This window comes from Mauremys mutica, chromosome 4, assembly GCF_020497125.1.
Source record: "Mauremys mutica isolate MM-2020 ecotype Southern chromosome 4, ASM2049712v1, whole genome shotgun sequence".
NCBI classification, from domain to species: domain Eukaryota; kingdom Metazoa; phylum Chordata; order Testudines; family Geoemydidae; genus Mauremys; species Mauremys mutica.
Window position 1 is genome coordinate 132,628,233 of NC_059075.1, and position 18,039 is coordinate 132,646,271.

Here is an 18,039-nt window from a genome sequence, read left to right on the forward strand (position 1 = left end):
CCCTTCCCGGTGGAGGGGGGGGGAGCTCGGGCTCCCGGGAGCCGCCGCCGCCGCGCGCCGAGAAACTTTCCCCTGCGCCGGGACCCCGCCCCCGGGCAGCGGCTCCGCGGGGCGGTGAGGGGGCAGCCCCGGCTGCACGGACCGCTGGCGGGGGGGCTCCTTGCACGGCCGGGGCGGAGGGGGGAGACGGAGGCTCTGCCAGAGCCGCCCGCGGGGGATGCTCGGAGGAGGGAGAAGCGGCCGCGGGTCCCCCCGCAGCTGGCTGCAGAGACGCCGCCGCTCCTAGCCGTGGGGCGCGGGGTTGCAGCAGCACTGGGGGAGGGGGGTTGCAGTCCGCAGGCTGCAACGAGCTGACACCCCAAGAGAGGGGAGCAGTGGGGGGGGGGGTTGTGGGAAGTCTCAGCTTGCGGGGGGGGGCACCTACCGGGGCTGATCCCCCCACCCATTCCGGGTGCGCTTCCTGGGATTCCCCTGCCGCTTGCTGAGCTGAGCCGAGCCGGGATGGCGGGGGCTGTTTGCTCCTGGGTACCCGCCACAGGTTAGCGAGCCTAGTCCCGGGCAGCGAGCTTGGCGCCCCCCCCCGCTCCCCGGGAAGGGCCACCCGCCCAGCGGAGCAAGTCAGCTTGCCAAGGTGCAGGGGGGGGGGGGCTGCTACCCCTCCCCATCCGTATCATGAATCCTCCTGCCGCCCGCCTCGCTCCCTGCCCAGCTGCGGGAGGGAAGCGCAGAGTTGCTGCGTGTGGTGCCGGGGAGAGAATTACCGCCTGGCTTTCGCCTGGCAAACTGCATCAAGCCGCGGGGAAATATTAGCCGCCGCTCTGCGGGCTGAATGCAAAGGAGCTGCCCAGGGATCCGGGCCCCCTCCAGCCCCCGCCGGGCAGCAGAGGCGTTTTCGCTGGAGCCCTGGCCCCCAAAGAGAAGCCGGGTGGACCGGCTGCATCTTCTGGATACTTTCGGGTTTCAGCCGCTGGAAGAAACTGGGCTTTAGACAAATCCAACCCGCTGAGGGGGAGAGTCTGACCCCGCCTGGCCCAGGAGCACAGGACGGTGCAGGCAGCTGTGACAAGGAGCCACCCTCGAGAGGGGCAGATCCCCCCCCTCCTCCGCGCGTGGGGTCCGCCTGCAAGGCTGGGATGCAGTGACCCAGGTACTAAAGGAACCAGTCTGTGCGCCTGGAGCTGCAGCTCTCCTGCGTGGCTGGAGCTGAGGGCTCCCTGGCTGCAGCCTTCCTCCTGCTCAGAGGGGCTGGAATTAGGGGGGCTGCCGCCCCTCCTCCCCCGGCTTGACGTGGTTTCCATCACATCCAGGGTTTACAGTTTGGTTCAACAGCTCTCAGCACCCCCACTGTACAAATGGTTCCAGCGCCCCTGCTCCTGCTCCTGCTTCTCCTCTGAAGGGAATGCAGCTGCTCCCCAGCCATGCTGGGCTGCCCTGTGCCAGGTGGAGACGTCCCTGGTAGTTGGATTTAGAGGGGACCAGGACTTCCTGCAGCGTGAGAGGGGGGCCCAGCCCTGCCTCCCCACCCCCCTCCCAGCCCACTCAGGATGCTGGCCGGCTGGAGAGAGATCTCTGCAGGGATTGGTGCCACGCTTTGCTGCCTCCTCTTCTTCTGGCTCTTGTATTCTCATCCGCCTAAGGAAGGTAACGTCTCCGCTGTATCATATGCCTGCCAAGGCTGCTGGCTTGTGCCAGCTGGGGCAGGGGGAGTTTTAAAGGGGTTGTGTCGCCTTCCGCCACATGCCATCCCCGAGAGCCTGCATCAGAGCCATCTGGTGCCATGCAACCTGCACGGATCCCCCTCCTCTTTGGGATTTCGCATAGCAGAGTTAGCATCTCCTTCTGTAAGGGCTGGGGGCAAACTTTCCAGCCAGGGCTCCCCAAGAAGAGGTTCAGTCTCCCATTGGGCTCAGTCTTTGGCTGCCAGGTGCCTGGCCAGAACCCTGGACTGGTTTTCAATTTGAGAGGTGCTGGCCTGCAGTAGGGGGAGGATTCACCTCTTTGTGAACTGGGGGTCTGAGGGCCTGATAAGCCTTGCGAGCTGAGCCATTCAGCAAGGAAACTGGGGCTGCCCTTCCTTCCCGAGGATGCTGAGCCTGCGTGTTGCACTGGGTCAAATGGGGCTAGGTCAGAGCTGGCCCAAGAGATGGGGCTGCCTCTCCTCCCTGTTACCAGCTGATAAATCACATTAGAAAGAGCGTGAGATACAGTCAGTACTTTCCTAATGATTCCTCTCCATGTAAGGCGGTTGCGGTGTCATCCAGTGGGCAGGGAAGTGGTCTGTGCCATCATGAGTGGAGATGCGCCCATAAGACAATATCTCCCTGAAGATGTGGGGATACCCTGGGAAAAAGTTGACTCTAAGGTCTGAAGCACAGGACTGGGAGTTAGGAAGTCTGGGTTCAACCCTGGGCTCTGCCAGACTTCCTGTGGGACCATGGGCAAGTCACTTAGTCTCTCTGTGCCTTGGTTTCCCATCTGGAACTGGAGATCATTGTTTACTGAGGATTGTTTCTTAACAGGGGTAAAGCGCTTAGGTGAAAGGTGCTACAAAGTGCAAAATATTAGTGCCACGGGGGCTGGGGCTGTTATATTTACATGGGATAAATTAAAATAAGCTGCCTTGGGAATGAACTCTCTTTAATTGTACAGAGTCCCATATAGTGCGGATTGCAACTTGGGTTCCCAGGGTGACTCTTCTCCTAGACAAGGGGGGTGGGGTGGGGAGAGAGAAGTGAAAGTAGAACAGAGAAAGGAAAACTGCCAGGTTAAAAAACAAACAAGATCACTGTCAGTTTCCCTTTTCCTTCAAACTGGGGGGTGCTGTATGTTGCCAGTGACTGAACTTTGTCTAGTTCAGTGTCCCACTTTCCAGTGTTGTCCCAGCTGGTTTCCAGAAGGCGTCTTGGGGATGGCCAGACATCTATATTGGATGAGAGCTGGAATCTCTCTCTCGTCTTTTGATGGTATCTCATGCAGTACTGATCCTTTTTATAGCTGAAATGAAATTCACTTCCAGCACTGCTTGGTCTGTCTCCCAATTGCTGCCAACATGGGGGAGGAGGGTTTCACACATGACCCAAGGAAAGACAGTGGGAAACTGGAAGAGAAGCTGTTAAAACGGCATGGAAATTGGGGTGAAAAATGGCTGAGAACACTCCCCTTTTGTGGGGCTCAATCCTGTGGGGGTGCTGTGCCCCTTGACCTAGGGAGGTGGTGGAATCTCCATTCTTAGAGGTTTTTAAGGCCCGTCTGGACAAAGCCCTGGCTGGGATGATTTAGTTGGGGATTGGCCCTGCTTCGAGCAGGGGATTGGACTAGATGACCTCCTGAGGCCCCTTCCAGCCCTGAGATTCTATGATTCCAGCATGAATTGAGGTTGCTTGGCACCTCAAAGGACAGGCCCCATGCTACGTAACTGAGTTGCCATTCAATCTTCTCCTCCGCTTTCTTGCTGCTAATTTGCCGCGTGACTGCCAGGGCTGGCAGCAACCTGAACGAACCGTGCCAAGACGCTTGCTCGCCCCCTGAATCGGCACCGTTACGCTGAGCGCTTCAGCGAGCCGCCGCGTCTCCCTCGCCTCCAGAGGCTGTGCTTGCAAATGAGGACGTGAGAGGAGCGTTGCTGAGCCATGTGGATCCATACATAATGCCACAATTACCAACTGTAACTAAACATTTGTGCAATCATTCAAATGATGCAGCATTACTCAGCCAAGCAAGAGACAAGTTCAAGCCTGGCCTCAGGCATGGAAGAGGCTAGAACTGCTAAAGCATCAGCTGGATTGGCAGAGCTATAAGATAGGACAGTTAGAGGGTGCAATGCTCCTGACTCCATAGCGCCCCCTGCTGGGCAATTTGTAAAGCCTTGTTAGAGGTAAAGGACGGCAGCAGATTGCAAATGTCAGAGGAAAGGAACCCCCCGTGTCTTTCTGATGTAAGATATTAAACCAGAAAGCCCTGCTTAGCAAATGGGTAGAGAGAAGGCCTAGTCAGAGAGGTGCAGATTGAACCAGGAAATCCTAAATTCAAACTTCAGCTCTGCCATTAACTCGCTGGGTGGGTTTAAGCAAATCATGTGACCTTTCTGGGCCAAATTTCTGCTCTGAGTGACACTGATGTAAATCCAGAGTAACTTCAGTGGAGTCACTCCTGATTCACAGTGGAGTAAGTGAGAATTTGACACACGTGTGTTTTAGTTGCTCCAATGGGGACAGTTGCACTTAACTACATCAGATGTGGGTTGGGCGGATTAATTGGTTAATGTTCTCTAGGCAAGTGCAAAGTATAATGCTCAAATGTGTGTGCGGGTGGCCGGGTGCATGCCTGTGTCCTGGTGGAGGGGGAAGTGGTTTCCAGTAATTTCAAGGGGGAGTTCTGATTTAAAAACCAGTGGTTCAAAAAGACCCCCTCTCTCTCTGTCTGGGTACCTGGAGAGCATAGAATTTGAATGGCTCTGAGCAAATTTTGAAATTACTGCTGCCTTGAAGCAAATGAGCAGAGAAATTTCAGAGAGACCCTAATGTTTTCAGAGCCGTGGTTCTCAGTGCCCTTGCCCTGCTCGAGAGTTTCTTCTCACTCTGCTTATGATGGAATAAAACAACTCAAAGCAGTTCTCTTGCCTTCCTAGGGGTGTGCAGTTGTGTAGGAATGCACAGCTGGCAGTGCCTGCTCCTTTAGAAGGAGGATTTAGTTTGGATCCATATTAGATGCTTTCCAAGCTGCCATCATTCTTGTGCTGGAGCATTTTGCAACGTGTGACTCATACAGTCTCCTCCGGACATTATTGAAATTGCCCATCATCCAAATGGCCACAGCTAATTGGCAGTGTATGTGTGGGCAGGGAGAATGGTGAATCCCCCTGGTGCAGATCCCAGAGGCGCCCAAGGCATATCCCAAACCAAACCATAATCCCTGCTGAATCAATGGCAAATCTCCCATTGATTTAATTGGAACCAGTATTTGGCCTAGGGATGCCTGGCTGTGGGCAGCAAACAGCACTGGCTTCAAAGCTACCAAACACTAGGCCAAACATGGCTCACGCTGGAGCTGCCTATAAAACACTTGTGACTGCCTGTAGCAGACCATAGGGTCACTTCTTCAGCAGTGACCCTGCCTGCATTCAGCAGAGGCCGGGAATGATGGCCGAAGCCCCTAATACTCATCCACAGACTCCCTTTCTAACAGATTCTCCCCGGTGACTGGTCCGTGCATTTTTTTAAATTTGGTAATGACGAGGGATTGTCAGTGTTATTGACCCATCACTTAGGAATGGTCCATGGGGTGCACATCTCAGCCCAGTGAATTTTTCCTGCTCCTGTCTCTCTCCCATCTCTTTCCATGTGGTGCTTTTCTCTGTCTAATACAGACTGATGCTCCTGAAGATGTCTCACTCACGTCACCTGAGGAGAGGAAAGGAGGAGAAAACGCCCTGTCTCTTCAGTGCTATTTTCAAGGGGCTGATTGCGAGAGGAGCCAGAAGCAGGAGCAAACAGAGATCTAGAGTTACATGCACTGGCTGTTTTAAATCTAGGAACACTTTGAATGCCAGGCACACAATTAATTTCAATGTAATGGGAGGGAGAGCAGCATGTTAAATAATTGCCCCGAGGAACAGAGGCTTTGGATTCATAACCAAGTACAAACTGGCATTTGGCAGTGTTGCCTCTGATGTGCATTTAAAACCCACATTGTCTCAGTTACCCAGAGCCTTCCAGGGACGAACTCCCCAGCTCTTCCACTTTAAATGCCAAGTTTAATAGCCTGGGTCCATTGAACTCAGCAGGTGTTTTGCCACTGACTTCTCCCAGGAGCCCCATTTCACCCCACATCTGTACTGAAAGCCTTTTACAGCACTGGGAACTGCATGTCCATAGCTCCCAGGGCTGGGTAGAAGGCTGGGTGTCCATCTCGGCCTCAGAAGCACAGATGGCAGGAGAGGCGCCCATAAGACCATCTCTCTGTTAAAGGGATCTGCAGATCAGGTTGCAAACTGGGAGCCCACTTTAGCCTCCTTGGGCTGGGAACCAAGTGTAAGGAACTGGGCATAAACTTGGCTTGAATAATGGTTCCAGCTAAACTGGTTTCTAAGCTGGTTTAGCTGATGGGAGTGGATGGAGTCAATTTGTGTCTGAAAACCATGCTAGCTAGTTATCCATCCATCCATGGCAGTCGCTCTAACACTTGAGCATCCAGGCAGTGGACAGAGAGACAGTCTGAGCTGGATGGCTTATTCCCTTGAGCAGGTGGCTGACCCAAAGAGACGCAGCTTCATGTCTTCAAGGCTCATCCTGAGCTCCAAGTAGAGTGAATTCCACAGTGCCTGACCCCGGCACGTTTCAACTGTGCCCAGCATTGAAACCAATCAGCCTGCAGTTCAGGGGAGAGGCAGGTGGAGCAGAGCACGGGCCCACAGCGGTTTCTGGCTAGCTGGTTAGAGGGACAGCTGGAGCATTTAAGAGAGTCAGGCCTGATCACATCACTCCAGAGTCTGCCCTGAGGGGCAGGCACTCGCTCTGTGGAAATGGTGGCTGCGCTGGTGAGACAGGCTGTCCAGGAATCCCGGCAGAGAGCCTGGCACAAAGTATAGCAGTGTAGGTTTTCTGCTGGCTTTCATCCAGAAGGAGCGCTGGGTGTGGCTGGAAGAGACCAGACAGCGAGTGCAATAAAACTCTCCAGGCCTTCCTCGCTCATCTTCACCGGAGTCCCTCCTGTTTTACTCCCCTGTTAGTGGGAGCAGGAGCCAGCTCAGTATTTGTCAGGACAACAGAGAAGCTCCAGCCAGCAGGCCTCACAAGAAGAACAAAGCAGCCGCATCCCACTTACTCAGCATGACTGCAGGCCGAAGCTGTTGCTGAAGAAAGAAGTGGCTATATTTTCAGATCAATAAAAAAAAAAAAAAAAAGGACTAAGGATAAATACTGTGAGGTGTTCAGACATTATTGTTATGTGAGGCCAGATGAGGACCATAGATTTAAGGATCAAAGAAGTTCTGAAAGCTTTGTAATGTTTTGCCCTCCATTTGCTATGAATTAAGGGCCTGATTCTGTGATGTGGCAAATGCCCAACTCCCGTTCACTTGAGCGGGAGCTGAAGGTTATTTTTGAAGTGTAAACATACTTAAAAAATATTTTCAGTGTTTTTTTTATATTTCCTGATGACCCCGACCCATCAAATGCAGACCTGCTTTTGGGGCCAGAACTCAGCACCAGCGCTTGGAGGTGTTAAGATTTGACAGACTTCACTGGTTCGGTCCATTCCACAGACAGCCCATTTGGATCAGAGTTTACCTTTTGCTTTCTACACGCTCGGGAATTGAATCATAGAATCATAGAATATCAGGGTTGGAAGGAACCTCAGGAGGTCATCTAGTCCAACCCCCTGCTCGAAGCAGGACCAATCCCCAACTAAATCATCTCAGCCAGGACTTTGTCAAGCCTGACCTTAAAAACCTCTAAGGAAGGAGATTCCACCACCTCCCTAGGTAACCTATTCCAGTGCTTCACCACCCTCCTAGTGAAAAAGTTTTTCCTAATATCCAACCTACACCTCCCCCACTGCAACTTGAGACCATTACTCCTTGTTCTGTCATCAGGTACCACTGAGAACATCCTAGATCCATCCTCTTTGGAACCCCCCTTTCAGGTAGTTGAAAGCAGCTATCAAATTCCCCCTCATTCTTCTCTTCTGCAGACTAATTAATCCCAATTGAGACCCATCTCTAGCTATCGTAGGTACTTACATGGCCAGCATCACCATAACATCCGACTGCCTCACACTCTTTGAATGATCATACCTTGCTCTTCTGTAGCACTTTTCAACAGTAGATCTCAAAGCGCATCACCATTTTTAATGTGTTTATCCTCACGCCCCCTGGGAGGTAGGGCAGTGCTACTATCCCCATTGTACAGCTGGGGAACTGAGGCACAGAGAAACTAAGACAACATAAGGATCAGAGCTTAACTCCCATTGAAATCAGTGGGAATTAGGTGCCTAAATACCTTTGAGGATCTGGGCCTAAGTGACTTGCCCAAGGTCCCAGGTGTCCCAGCCCTGACCACGGCACCTCCTCACTCCTCTTGATAGCTAGCTTCCCAAAGTTTAAAAAGTCCACCAGAAAACCTCACAACACCCTCCCCCCAAACAAACCATTTACTCATAGCAAAAAAATAAACCCACCGAATCTCCAAGTCCAGGCCAACAGACTCGGGCTCACGCTGCAGGGCTAAAAATAGCCATGTAGATGGTAGGCCCGGAGCCCCGGCTCCAAAACCCTCCCCGCTCACCTGGTTTCACAGCCCCAACTCCAGCCCGAGCCCAGACGTCTACGCAGCTATTTTTAGCCCCGCAGTGCCAGCCCCAGGAGCCGGAGTCGTTTGATCCGTGCTCTGAGAATCCTCGCCGCAGAGATGTTGTTGTTGGTTGTTTTGCTGTGTAGACGTGCCCAAATGAAGGGCATGCGCCTGGAATCCTTCCCCCACTGACTTCAGTGCTACGACTGTCATGAGGAATAAAGGACCGGGCCCTAATTAATCAAAACAAAGGCATAAAACAACATACTCCGAGGCAAGTCATACTGACGAATGCCATTCTAATAGAAACATCTTACCCACCCACATCTACTTACTCGGATAACAAATAGCTTACTCTGGGAGATCCAGATTGAATGTATATATTACAGGCCAAATAAACAGGAAAAGGCCTGCCAAATGCTTCCATATAAATCCCCATGATCTCATCTCTTTTCATCTGTGCAATTTGGAAAAATATGAAGGGAAGTAGCAAGTGTTTTTATCCAGCTAATAGGGTAAATGGCAAACAGGTGGGGTTTCTTTCATTTGAAGGAGCAGGACTGTCAGAAACAGAGAGATGCCACGGCTGCAGACTGTGCTTGGGATCACAGTAGAGCCGTTCAAATGACTCCCCCTCCTCCCCTTGATCAGGGGAGAGGCACCCTGCTTATGTTGTAAGCCACTCCCAGGCCCCATGGGACAGGAAAGGAGCTGGGGGAAGGTGCTCGGTGCCTGGCCAGGGGGGAGGTGAAAAGCCTTTTCTCTAGATTGGGCCATCTCCAGAGTTGTTCTGACTCAGGCTCTAGTTCCATGGAGGAACTGCTTCCACTGAACTCAGTAGGGACTGATGGACTTGGACCTCTGTAGGGTTTAGGTTTCCTTCCACCATCTAAAGTCCATGGGAGCATCAGGCTGGTAGCCCCTCTGAGAACCAGGCCCTAGCTGGCTCTGGCTGGGCTCCCAAGAAACAGAGGCATCCAAAAACCAGTGGCTTCTTTTGACTCTGTTGGCCCAGAACACACAGCAAGCCAGTGACAGAGCTGGGCATGGGACCCAGCCGCCCTGACTCCCACCTCCTGTTCTTGCTATGAGGGCTGCACCCTGAGTGCAGGTGCCCTGCCCTGGTGCTCTGACTGTGCAGTGGCTGCTGGATGTCCCCGTGTCTCGTTGCAGGGAAGGAGCTGGAGGTGGGGACGTGTGAGATTACGGCGCTGAACAGAGACCTCAGCCACCCCAGGAGGATGATCGCCCGGCAGACAGCACGCTGTGCCTGCAGGAGAGGCCAAGTTGCAGGCACAACGAGGGCAAAACCCGCCTGTGTGGATGGTAAGAGATCTCTGACTGCTCCAGAGCGCTACGGTCCAGGGCTATGGGGCTGCCTGTGGCTTCTTGGTTCTCATTCTTATGCACGCCATGGTCGCTTGGGACTTTATGATCCTCCTGCTCCCAGAGGGGCTGGAACTAGAGGTGAGGCAGCACCCCCTGGCTTGAAGCGGTTTCCATCACATGCAGGGTTTAGCGTTTAGTTCAATGGCTCTCAGCACCCCTGCCTGGCCCAGAAACACAGGCCTCTATCATCACTGGGAGCTGCTAACCGTACAGGTGACATGACACACAGTCAAACAGTCCTGGGTGGGGTCCATGGTGACACACACACACATGCCTGCTCATTGAGAACACTCATTGTCCAGCAACGTCCGGCTGTATCAGGGTTTATATCTGTTGGTTGCAACCCCCTAAGCATGGGGGGGCGGTGCAAAGCTCTTTGGAAAATCTGGCCTGTTTGTGGGTGCCGAGCCCCTGAAAATCTGGCTCTGAACTCTTTGGGAAGTCCAGCTTCACAAGCAAACTCCTCTCCACTCCCAGGCACTGCACAATTGCACGGAGGCATGAGCCGTGCTGAGGCCCCACTGGACAGAGTGCTGCAAAGAAAGCCCCACTGATCCAAGCAGGAGTGTTGCTATGCCCACAGCTGTCAGGGGCCATGTGGAGCCCTGGGGAGGGAGGGACATGTCATCTCAGGTTGCTTTGCTTAGGGAATGTGTCCCTCACAGGTGGCAGGTGTCCCTATGCGTGGGGAGCACAAGAGGCTGATCTAAGGTGCTACAATGATACAGATTGTAACTTTCTGCATAAACTGTCCCCAATGGCCTCAATTCTCTCTCCCTTTCTCCTCTGCCCCTTTGACACATTTTATTTTGCTCTTATTTTATCTCCTGGTCTCCTTGTTTTGGATAACTCAACCCTTCTTTCCACTCTCTTTCATTTTACTTTCCTTAATTGTTCCTGTTCTTGTTTAATCTTGTGCCGTCTTGCTCCTCATATATACCTACCCATCCATCCTTATACACACCCACCTTTCTTTCCCTATACACACTCATCTATCTATCCATCCATCCCCCTACATATCTGTCTCTCCATGTCTATATACACCCATCCATCTCTCTATATACACATCTATCCATCCATCCCTATATACATCTGTCTCTCCATTCCTATATATACACCTTTCTATCCATCCCAATATACACCCATCTATCCATCCATCTCTATATATACACCCATCTATCTATCCATCCCCATACATATATCTCTCCACGTCTATATACATCCATCTATCTATCCATCCATCCCCATATACATCTGTCTCTCCATCCCTATATACACTTTTCTATCATCCATCCCTATATACATCCATTTATGTATCTATCCATTGCTATATATACACCCATCTATCCATTCCCATACATATCTGTCTCTCCATTTCTATATATACCCATCTATCCATTCATCTCCATATACACATCTGTCTCTCCATCCATCCCCATACACATCTGTCTCTCCATCCATATTTTATATATATATATATATATACACACCCACCTTTCTATCCATCCCTTTTTCCCCTTTGTACCCTACCCTCTTTCATAACCCTTATAATTTCTCCCTCCCCTCCCCCGCTCTCTCTGGCAGCTCAGCTCATTGCCAGTAAGCAGTGGTGCGGGATGGAGCCCTGTGATGAAGGGGAGCAGTGCACTTTGTTAATAAATCGTTCAGGCTGGAGCTGCAGTAGACGACTGGGCCGAATAAAAACCGTCACAGTAAGTAACTCCTGCCTCCTTGCAACCAACCCGACTGAGATGGGAGAAGGAAGCAGCCGGGGGTGGGGGTGGAGGGTGTCCTGGTCTGAAGGTATCTGGAGAGAGAGGGATTGGTGTTAGCTGGGAACGAAGGTGAATCACCGGGGTGTGTGTCCGTCTCCATGGGTGAGTGAGGACATCCCCCCCTCACCACCACCCATCAGCTCATGCATTTGGGAGCACTGCCAGTAAAACCTGAGCTGCTCTGCCCAGAGAGCTATTCCAGGAACCAACCAGGACAGGCAATAAGGAAAGGCTATAAACATGTCTCCATAGGGCTGGATGCTCCTTTGCTGGAGAAACTGGTTTCACTCCCATTGCCTGATCATAGCTTTGGTGGGGATGGGCATTTCCAGGCCTCTCCCTGCACAGTCAACCCCAAGCATTCAAAGATCATGAGGCAGGCACCTGAAGATCATGAGATTGGCTTAAAAAGCACCATGTTATCTAGGGCCTGGATCCTCAAAAGTATTTAGGAGCCTAACTCCCAGTGATTTCAATGGGAGTTAAAGCTATTTAGGAGCCTAAGGATCTGGGCCTAGGCACCTCGCAAATGAGCCTGTGAGGGGTGGGACAGATCTGCCTAGTTGTTATCCCATCTTAGAGTGATGGAGAAACTGAGGCACAGAATGGGGAAGTGACTTGCTCACACAGATTCAGTGGCAGAGTCAAAATGAGAGCTGAGATCTCCAGCCTCCTAGGCCTGGATAGTAACCACAAGGCCATCCCTCTCCTAGTAGGCACGTGTATGGGGAAGGTCAAGTCTGTAGGTATAGGGAGGGAAGGGGGAATATTTGCATGGCGGGAAAGGGAGCTTGCTGTCTCTTATTCCAGATAGACAGGCAGAGCACTGTGGTTGCTCCACACAACGTGCATAGACCCCGATGGGAGAAACGGCCCCAAGAAACACAGACCTCTGGCTAAAGTGGGCTTTGATGGAAATTGCAATGAAATCCCAACATGAGGCACTTTCCTTCCGCTTGCCCTGAGAGCACAGGGAGGCAGCTGCTGGCACCTAAGGGAATCACCTTTGCTAACACAGGGAGAGAATAGTAGATCCTGCAGGCCCTGCTCTTGGACCCAGCTCCATCCCCCAGGGAGAGGAAAAGGTCTAGTGCCCACCTGCCAACCCCCACTCACAGACTCCACTCAACTCTGTCTCTTCCCCAGGGACGGGATAAACAGGAGGTGTCCCTTTGGTACAAGCACTGGCCCTGCATTATCAGAGTGGACCCAGTTCGGTTCTGCCTTGTCTGAGTACAAATGCATCATGGCTTTGTTTCTAGTGCAGAGAATACAGGCAGCAGGCTCTGGCATCTGCTCCCTTCTGTCTTCCCTAAGGAGAGGCCCTCTTCTCCATTGGGACTGCCTGCCAGGCTCCCCCACCATGCCACAGGCTGCAGCCTGGACTAGACCTGTACACAGCCATCACATGCTGTCATTTTAAACGTCTGAAACCTGCAGACTGGTTCCCAGCTGGTTTAGTGCCAGCCTCTCCCAGCACGGGAACTGTAAAGAAGGAGGCAAGATCACTGGCTGTGGGGGAGCTCCCAACTACTCCAGTCCCTGCCATTCCCAGCAGGGGGTGCTGTAGGGCATGGTACAGCAGCACTGCTGCAGAGAAGGGGGAAGGGGGCCAGCTTCCACCAGGCGCATGCTTTTCCTAACGCCCACAGGAACTTGGGGGATATTTTATAGGCTGGTGGGGAGTGGACAAGCCCGAGGTGCAAAACCTGGATCCAAATTTGGAACCCTTTCTGACCCCATGCGTTGGGGGTGTTGAGATTGGTGGTTCTGTTTTGGTCCGTTATCGATATGGGGGCCAGCTGTGAGGTTCAGATCTGGAATCAGGTTCAGACTACAGGCATCTCCTGAAAATCCAGGGTTTGAGCTGGGGCCCATCTCAGTCAGGCTGCTCGGCCTTTCCCTTCACAGACAGCAGAGAGGGACTGGAGCCCTGGTCTCTGCTGTTGGGAGGGCTGAGGGGACGCAGGTGGAGGAGGGTCTGTGCATCTTGCTGTCAAAGTGACACGCTTCTCTGGCAGCATCCTCCAAATGAGCCCTCGGATCCAGAAGCAGCTGCGTGGCTTCCCTCTGCGCGAGGCCCAGGAGTCTGCTCTGCAGTCAGCTCAGCAAGTGAATAACAATGAACGGAGTGCTGGATGCTGCTGGCGGGAGCCTCAGAAGTGCAGTGGGATATTTTATTATTGTCAGAGACATTAAGATTTGGAGAAGAGCAAATTACACTCCCCACAGCACAGGGGAGACAGGCATCACCAGGCCACAGCCGTTTGTCTCGCAAGCAGGCAGTCGTGTGAACACGGCTGTCCTGGCCGCTAGCCAGCTCCACATTATCAGGTTTGTCTCAAGGCCCGGTAGGAGGGACCCTCTGCTGCACAGGATGGAATTAGGGCTGGACGGAGCCTTTGCAGAAATGTGGCTCTCCGGCTGGTTTAGAATGAGGTGCCCATGTGAAGGGCTGATCTCAGGGCTCTGAAGTACAGTTTAGTTTCCTGTTTAGTTACATAGGCACAGCCACACTGGGTCAGACCAGGGGCCCCATCTAGCCCAGTATCCTATTGCCAACAGTGACCAGCACCTGCTGCTTCAAAGGAAGGTGCAAGAACCCTGCAGTGGGCGACTAAGGGGAAAATCTGCATTATATCTCCTCCTGATCCCTTAGAGAGATCGGTTGAAGCCATGAAGCGTGAGGTTAGCCCGTCCAAAACGTTTGTTAGCAATAACTACTGTATGCTAAATCTGGATATTCATGGTGTCCATGTAACTGTCCAATCCCTTTGTTAATCCTGCTAAATTCTTAGCCTCAGTGACATCATGTGGTAGTGAGTTCCACCGTCAACTGATGTGCAAAATCACAAATCTAATTAGCGTGGTCAGGTCCTGATCTGCAGCCTCAGGACGCTGTATCCAGGGCCGATGTCCCGGCTGGGTCTGTGTGTCCTGTCCGGGCTTTGCCTTGCAGAGTTGGGCTGCCAGCGCCAGCCCTGGTGATAGCAGGGGACTTGACCCAGGAGATCCCTTCCAGGCCTGTGCCCCTATGACCATGGAGTCCTGTCTAAAAAGGATGGGACCCTTTGTATTGTCAGGGCATTATCTGCATGGTTGGGACTGAGTCTCTGTATAAGGCTGAGCTCTGGGGTTGGATCAGGGTCTTTTCTCCAGTTGTAACTGGGTTTGGTTTTAGGATTGAAGCTGGTTCTGAGAGACTGGGGACCTGTGGAGAAGTCTGGGGTGGAGAGGGTATGGATGGAGCCCTGTCTGTAATGTCAGAACTCTTGTTCATGGGGGGTGCGCTCACTTCTGGGGAACCTAGGCCTCGTCTAGAATATTGGGGCTCTGCTGGGCTGGGATCCCATCCTTCCATCCCTCTGACTCAGCCTGAATTTCCCTGCGTGTCTCTGGTGCAAAAGGCTGGCGTGCAGCGTAGAAGGATCCTGACCATTCCAGAGAACAACAGCCAACTGCGTGCCATTTCCAGACAGCGAAGGAAAGATAAATCCGCCCTGGGATGCTGGGAGTGGGAGCCAGGGGAAAGGAGCGGCGCATTCATATTTAATCAGACATCCTCTCAGAACTGCCCTCCTGCCCCATTTGCAGAGCCCTGTTTTGCATAATTCAATATTCAGATGCACTGGGCAATGGTGTGGAATCCACACATTTCTCCCCAGGAGTTGGTGGAAATGTAGAACTGTACTTGCCTTCTGGAGTGAGAAACCTCCCCACCAGAGCAAATGGATCACAGTAAACAGACACACCTGCAACCTCTCTCCAGGAGGCACAACCCACCTCTCTCCCTCAACTCTATGCCTCTTGTCCTGGGGCTGTCAGGAGGGCCTTCCTTATTGACCCCCTTGAGATTCAGAGTTCATTCCTGTGGAGGAGCGGGAGCCCCTAATTCCTTCAATAAGCCCAACCAGAAGTAGATCAGTACAGGGGGAAGATACTGGCTAGACAAAGCACTAACCAACCGGCTTAGGGAAGAGGTTCTTGACCTGGAGGTCATGACCAGGTGTCAGGGGGGTCATAGCCACTTTGCCCTACCCCCTACTGATAAATGTCGGGGCTACATTATTGAAAAGGGGGTTGCCATATGGAAAAGGTCGAGAACTACTGTGGCACAAGCCTGTGGACTGTGTGATGAGTTGGCTGGGTCTCAGTTCGGCAAGGAGATCAGGGCCTTGAAAGACAAGTTTCTCAGAGGACAACCAGGGTAAAGCACCAGCCAGCTCTTGGGGACCTGAGAGAAATCACCACGTCGTTCCCACGTGAAACTGATTTGCTGCTCCCGGCTTAATCTCCGGGAGACATTTGTGTGCAATACCACCATGCAGAGAGGACCAGCTGGCAGCCCCGGTTCAGGGGAGGCCCCGACCTAGATAGCAGGTGAGATTGTAGGGCAGGAGAGAGCTACATTGGCTGGTCTGTCTGGGCGACTCTGCACAGAGCTGATTGTATAGTGCAGCCAGACTCCTCGCTAGACCTTTGCTTCCAAGAGCATGACGTCGTCTACAACCGTTTAAGAAACGGGGAGCTAAGATGCTGGCTCAGGGGGCTGGTATTCGTTTCCAGTGCAGAGAGTGAGTGACCAAAAGCCGTTGCCATCAGAAGATTATGTGTAATAAGCTGATGGGTCTCACTCTAGTTCCTAGTGGACACACACTGTTATAACTGGCACCAAATGACAGGTCTTGGCAGAGGTGCCAGGGACTGACTGGATAGAGACTGAACTAACTCCCATCTCTGGAGGTAGGGTCGCCATGCCACGGTTTAGGGCAGCATGAGGGATGCTTGCCTTGCCACTTGTTCCAAAGATGCAGGACCTTGCTCTCCAGAGGTGCCTGGCTCCATCCTATATATAGCCAGTGCTAAGTGCATGACCCAGTAGCTGCCCGCAGCGAGGCCAAGGACTGACCAGGGCAGGGAGGCCAACCTCCCCTCTCATCCTGCCAGGCCAGGGCAGAGACGCCTTGGCAGAGAGGCGAGGCGGGGCGAGCTTGCCTCGTGGCACCTGCCCTGTGGCTAGACACAGGCATTCGAACTCCACACACGCATTGTCCAGGGCTCTCTGCTCAGTGTCCCCCTCTGGATCCCCCGTTTGGACCCTGCAGCCTGCACCCCCGTCCTTGTAGGCTGGCACCCCTGCCCTCCCGTGCTCTGCGGATATCTGCGTTTGGGGCCCCTTCCTTCTCGGAGGGGACAGAGTTATTGTGCACCGGGCTCTCCCCACCATCCCAGGGTTGCAAAAGGCCTTTCCACAGTGTCCCTGGCTGGGTCAAGCTAACAGCATGGAGGTGATGCTCCAGTGGGGCGCCGGGGCTAATTGAAGAGTGGGGACGCCCCTGGCAGGAGGCAGCAGATGGGTCTCTGGGTGCACAAACCCCTGTCCAGGGCCCCGACCTGCCCCAAAGCTCTCAGGGCTGTTGGAGGAGGCAGATAAGGAGGGAGGGATTCACAGGCTCCCTGTGTGCTTTATTTCCCCAGGTCTCCTGACAGCAGCAGCTGACAGCCCGAGCCTGGTGCCTCCACTCCTGGCTGCCGCAGCAGTACAAATACTGCCGTCATGGGGCAAGGGGCCAGCCCCTCTGTCCGCATCCCCGTGGGTCGGTCTCCTTGCAGCAGGGCCTGGCAAGTCTCTGCTTTGCAGCCCACACGCTGGACACAGAACCGCCTGGGCCAAGGGCCTCGCTCTGTTGCCAGCTGGGATGATGCCAAACAACTGGAAAGACGTGTTGGGTTTATCCCTATCTAATGGATTTCTGTCATCCGGAGGGGTTTTAACTGAAATGCATCTTTCTGCAGATCTTTTCATTGTGAACGGAGGGAGCAGTCCCTTGGCACCCGGAGGGTTAAAGAGTGGGCATATTTGCTGCGGCTGGCTCACTAGGGAGCAGCCCAGGCTTTGAGACCCAAGGAGAGATGGACGCAGACTGATGTTTAACCACAGCGGAGCTGAGAGTTAGGGATGTCTGTCCATCACCTTGAAGCAAACTCTCTTTTGTATTTCTCCTCCCCTCCCAATCTCCAGAGAGTGAGAGGATGCAGAGGGGACAGCGCCGGAGAGAAGGTGCTACGGTCATCTCATCTCTACCCCACTGGTTCACCTTCAGCCCTTTGGAGAGTCCCCTGAGGTTGTGGTGTTGTCTGAGCCAAGCCCCCACCCCACACCCAGCAGGGAAACACTGATTCAATGAGTTTCTCTTCCTTTCCATTTGCAACTTGTCCATCAGCAGCTCACAATTTCCCCAGGTTTATTCAGCAGCTCAGAACAAATGGCCAAATTATTCCTACGAATAAATTCTCAGCCTGTCACCCACTTGCAGTCAATTCATCACTGGGTGGGGGGAAAAAAATCTTTCAATTGAGTCATGTTAGTTTGTTTTGATTGGTCCCATGGTGGTGTTTTTGGGCCTTGACTGGGCAAGCATCGCTCTTGGGATGGGATTACATGTTCTGAATTGGGGTCCCACGAGTGCCCTCCACCTTCCCACGGACATCCCTGCTAGGAAATGTTGGCTAGGAGATTCCCAGAGGGTGGCGGGGGTTCAGTTCTTGTCAGCGGAGGATAGTCTGGGAAGGTATTCGCCATGGGC

General features: G+C 53.1%; 1 protein-coding gene across 2 annotated transcripts; it reads left to right on the forward strand.

Moving 5' to 3' along the window:
• The first annotated feature begins 1,321 nt into the window (after positions 1-1,321).
• Positions 1,322-17,785, forward strand: LOC123370179 (chemokine-like protein TAFA-5). 2 transcript variants are annotated; one of them, XM_045016473.1, is made up of 4 exons: positions 1,322-1,641; positions 9,462-9,614; positions 11,262-11,389; positions 17,475-17,785. In XM_045016473.1, exons 1-4 carry the CDS (start codon positions 1,545-1,547, stop codon positions 17,574-17,576), a joined length of 480 nt encoding a protein of 159 aa, XP_044872408.1. In that variant the 5' UTR covers positions 1,322-1,544; the 3' UTR covers positions 17,577-17,785. The 2 variants fall into 2 exon arrangements, with proteins under 2 accessions (XP_044872408.1, XP_044872409.1); XM_045016474.1 differs by lacking the exon at positions 17,475-17,785 and adding an exon at positions 16,931-17,172.
• The last annotated feature ends 254 nt before the right edge of the window (positions 17,786-18,039 follow it).

Excerpts from the sequence above, each read along its gene's own strand:
- LOC123370179 (XM_045016473.1), top strand. The coding sequence starts at position 1,545 with ATGCTGGCCGGCTGGAGAGAGATCTCTGCAGGGATTGGTGCCACGCTT. Across the intron at positions 1,642-9,461 it reads TTCTCATCCGCCTAAGGAAG|GGAAGGAGCTGGAGGTGGGG; the intron begins GTAACGTCTCCG and ends GTCTCGTTGCAG. Across the intron at positions 11,390-17,474 it reads GCCGAATAAAAACCGTCACA|AGAGTGAGAGGATGCAGAGG; the intron begins GTAAGTAACTCC and ends CCCAATCTCCAG.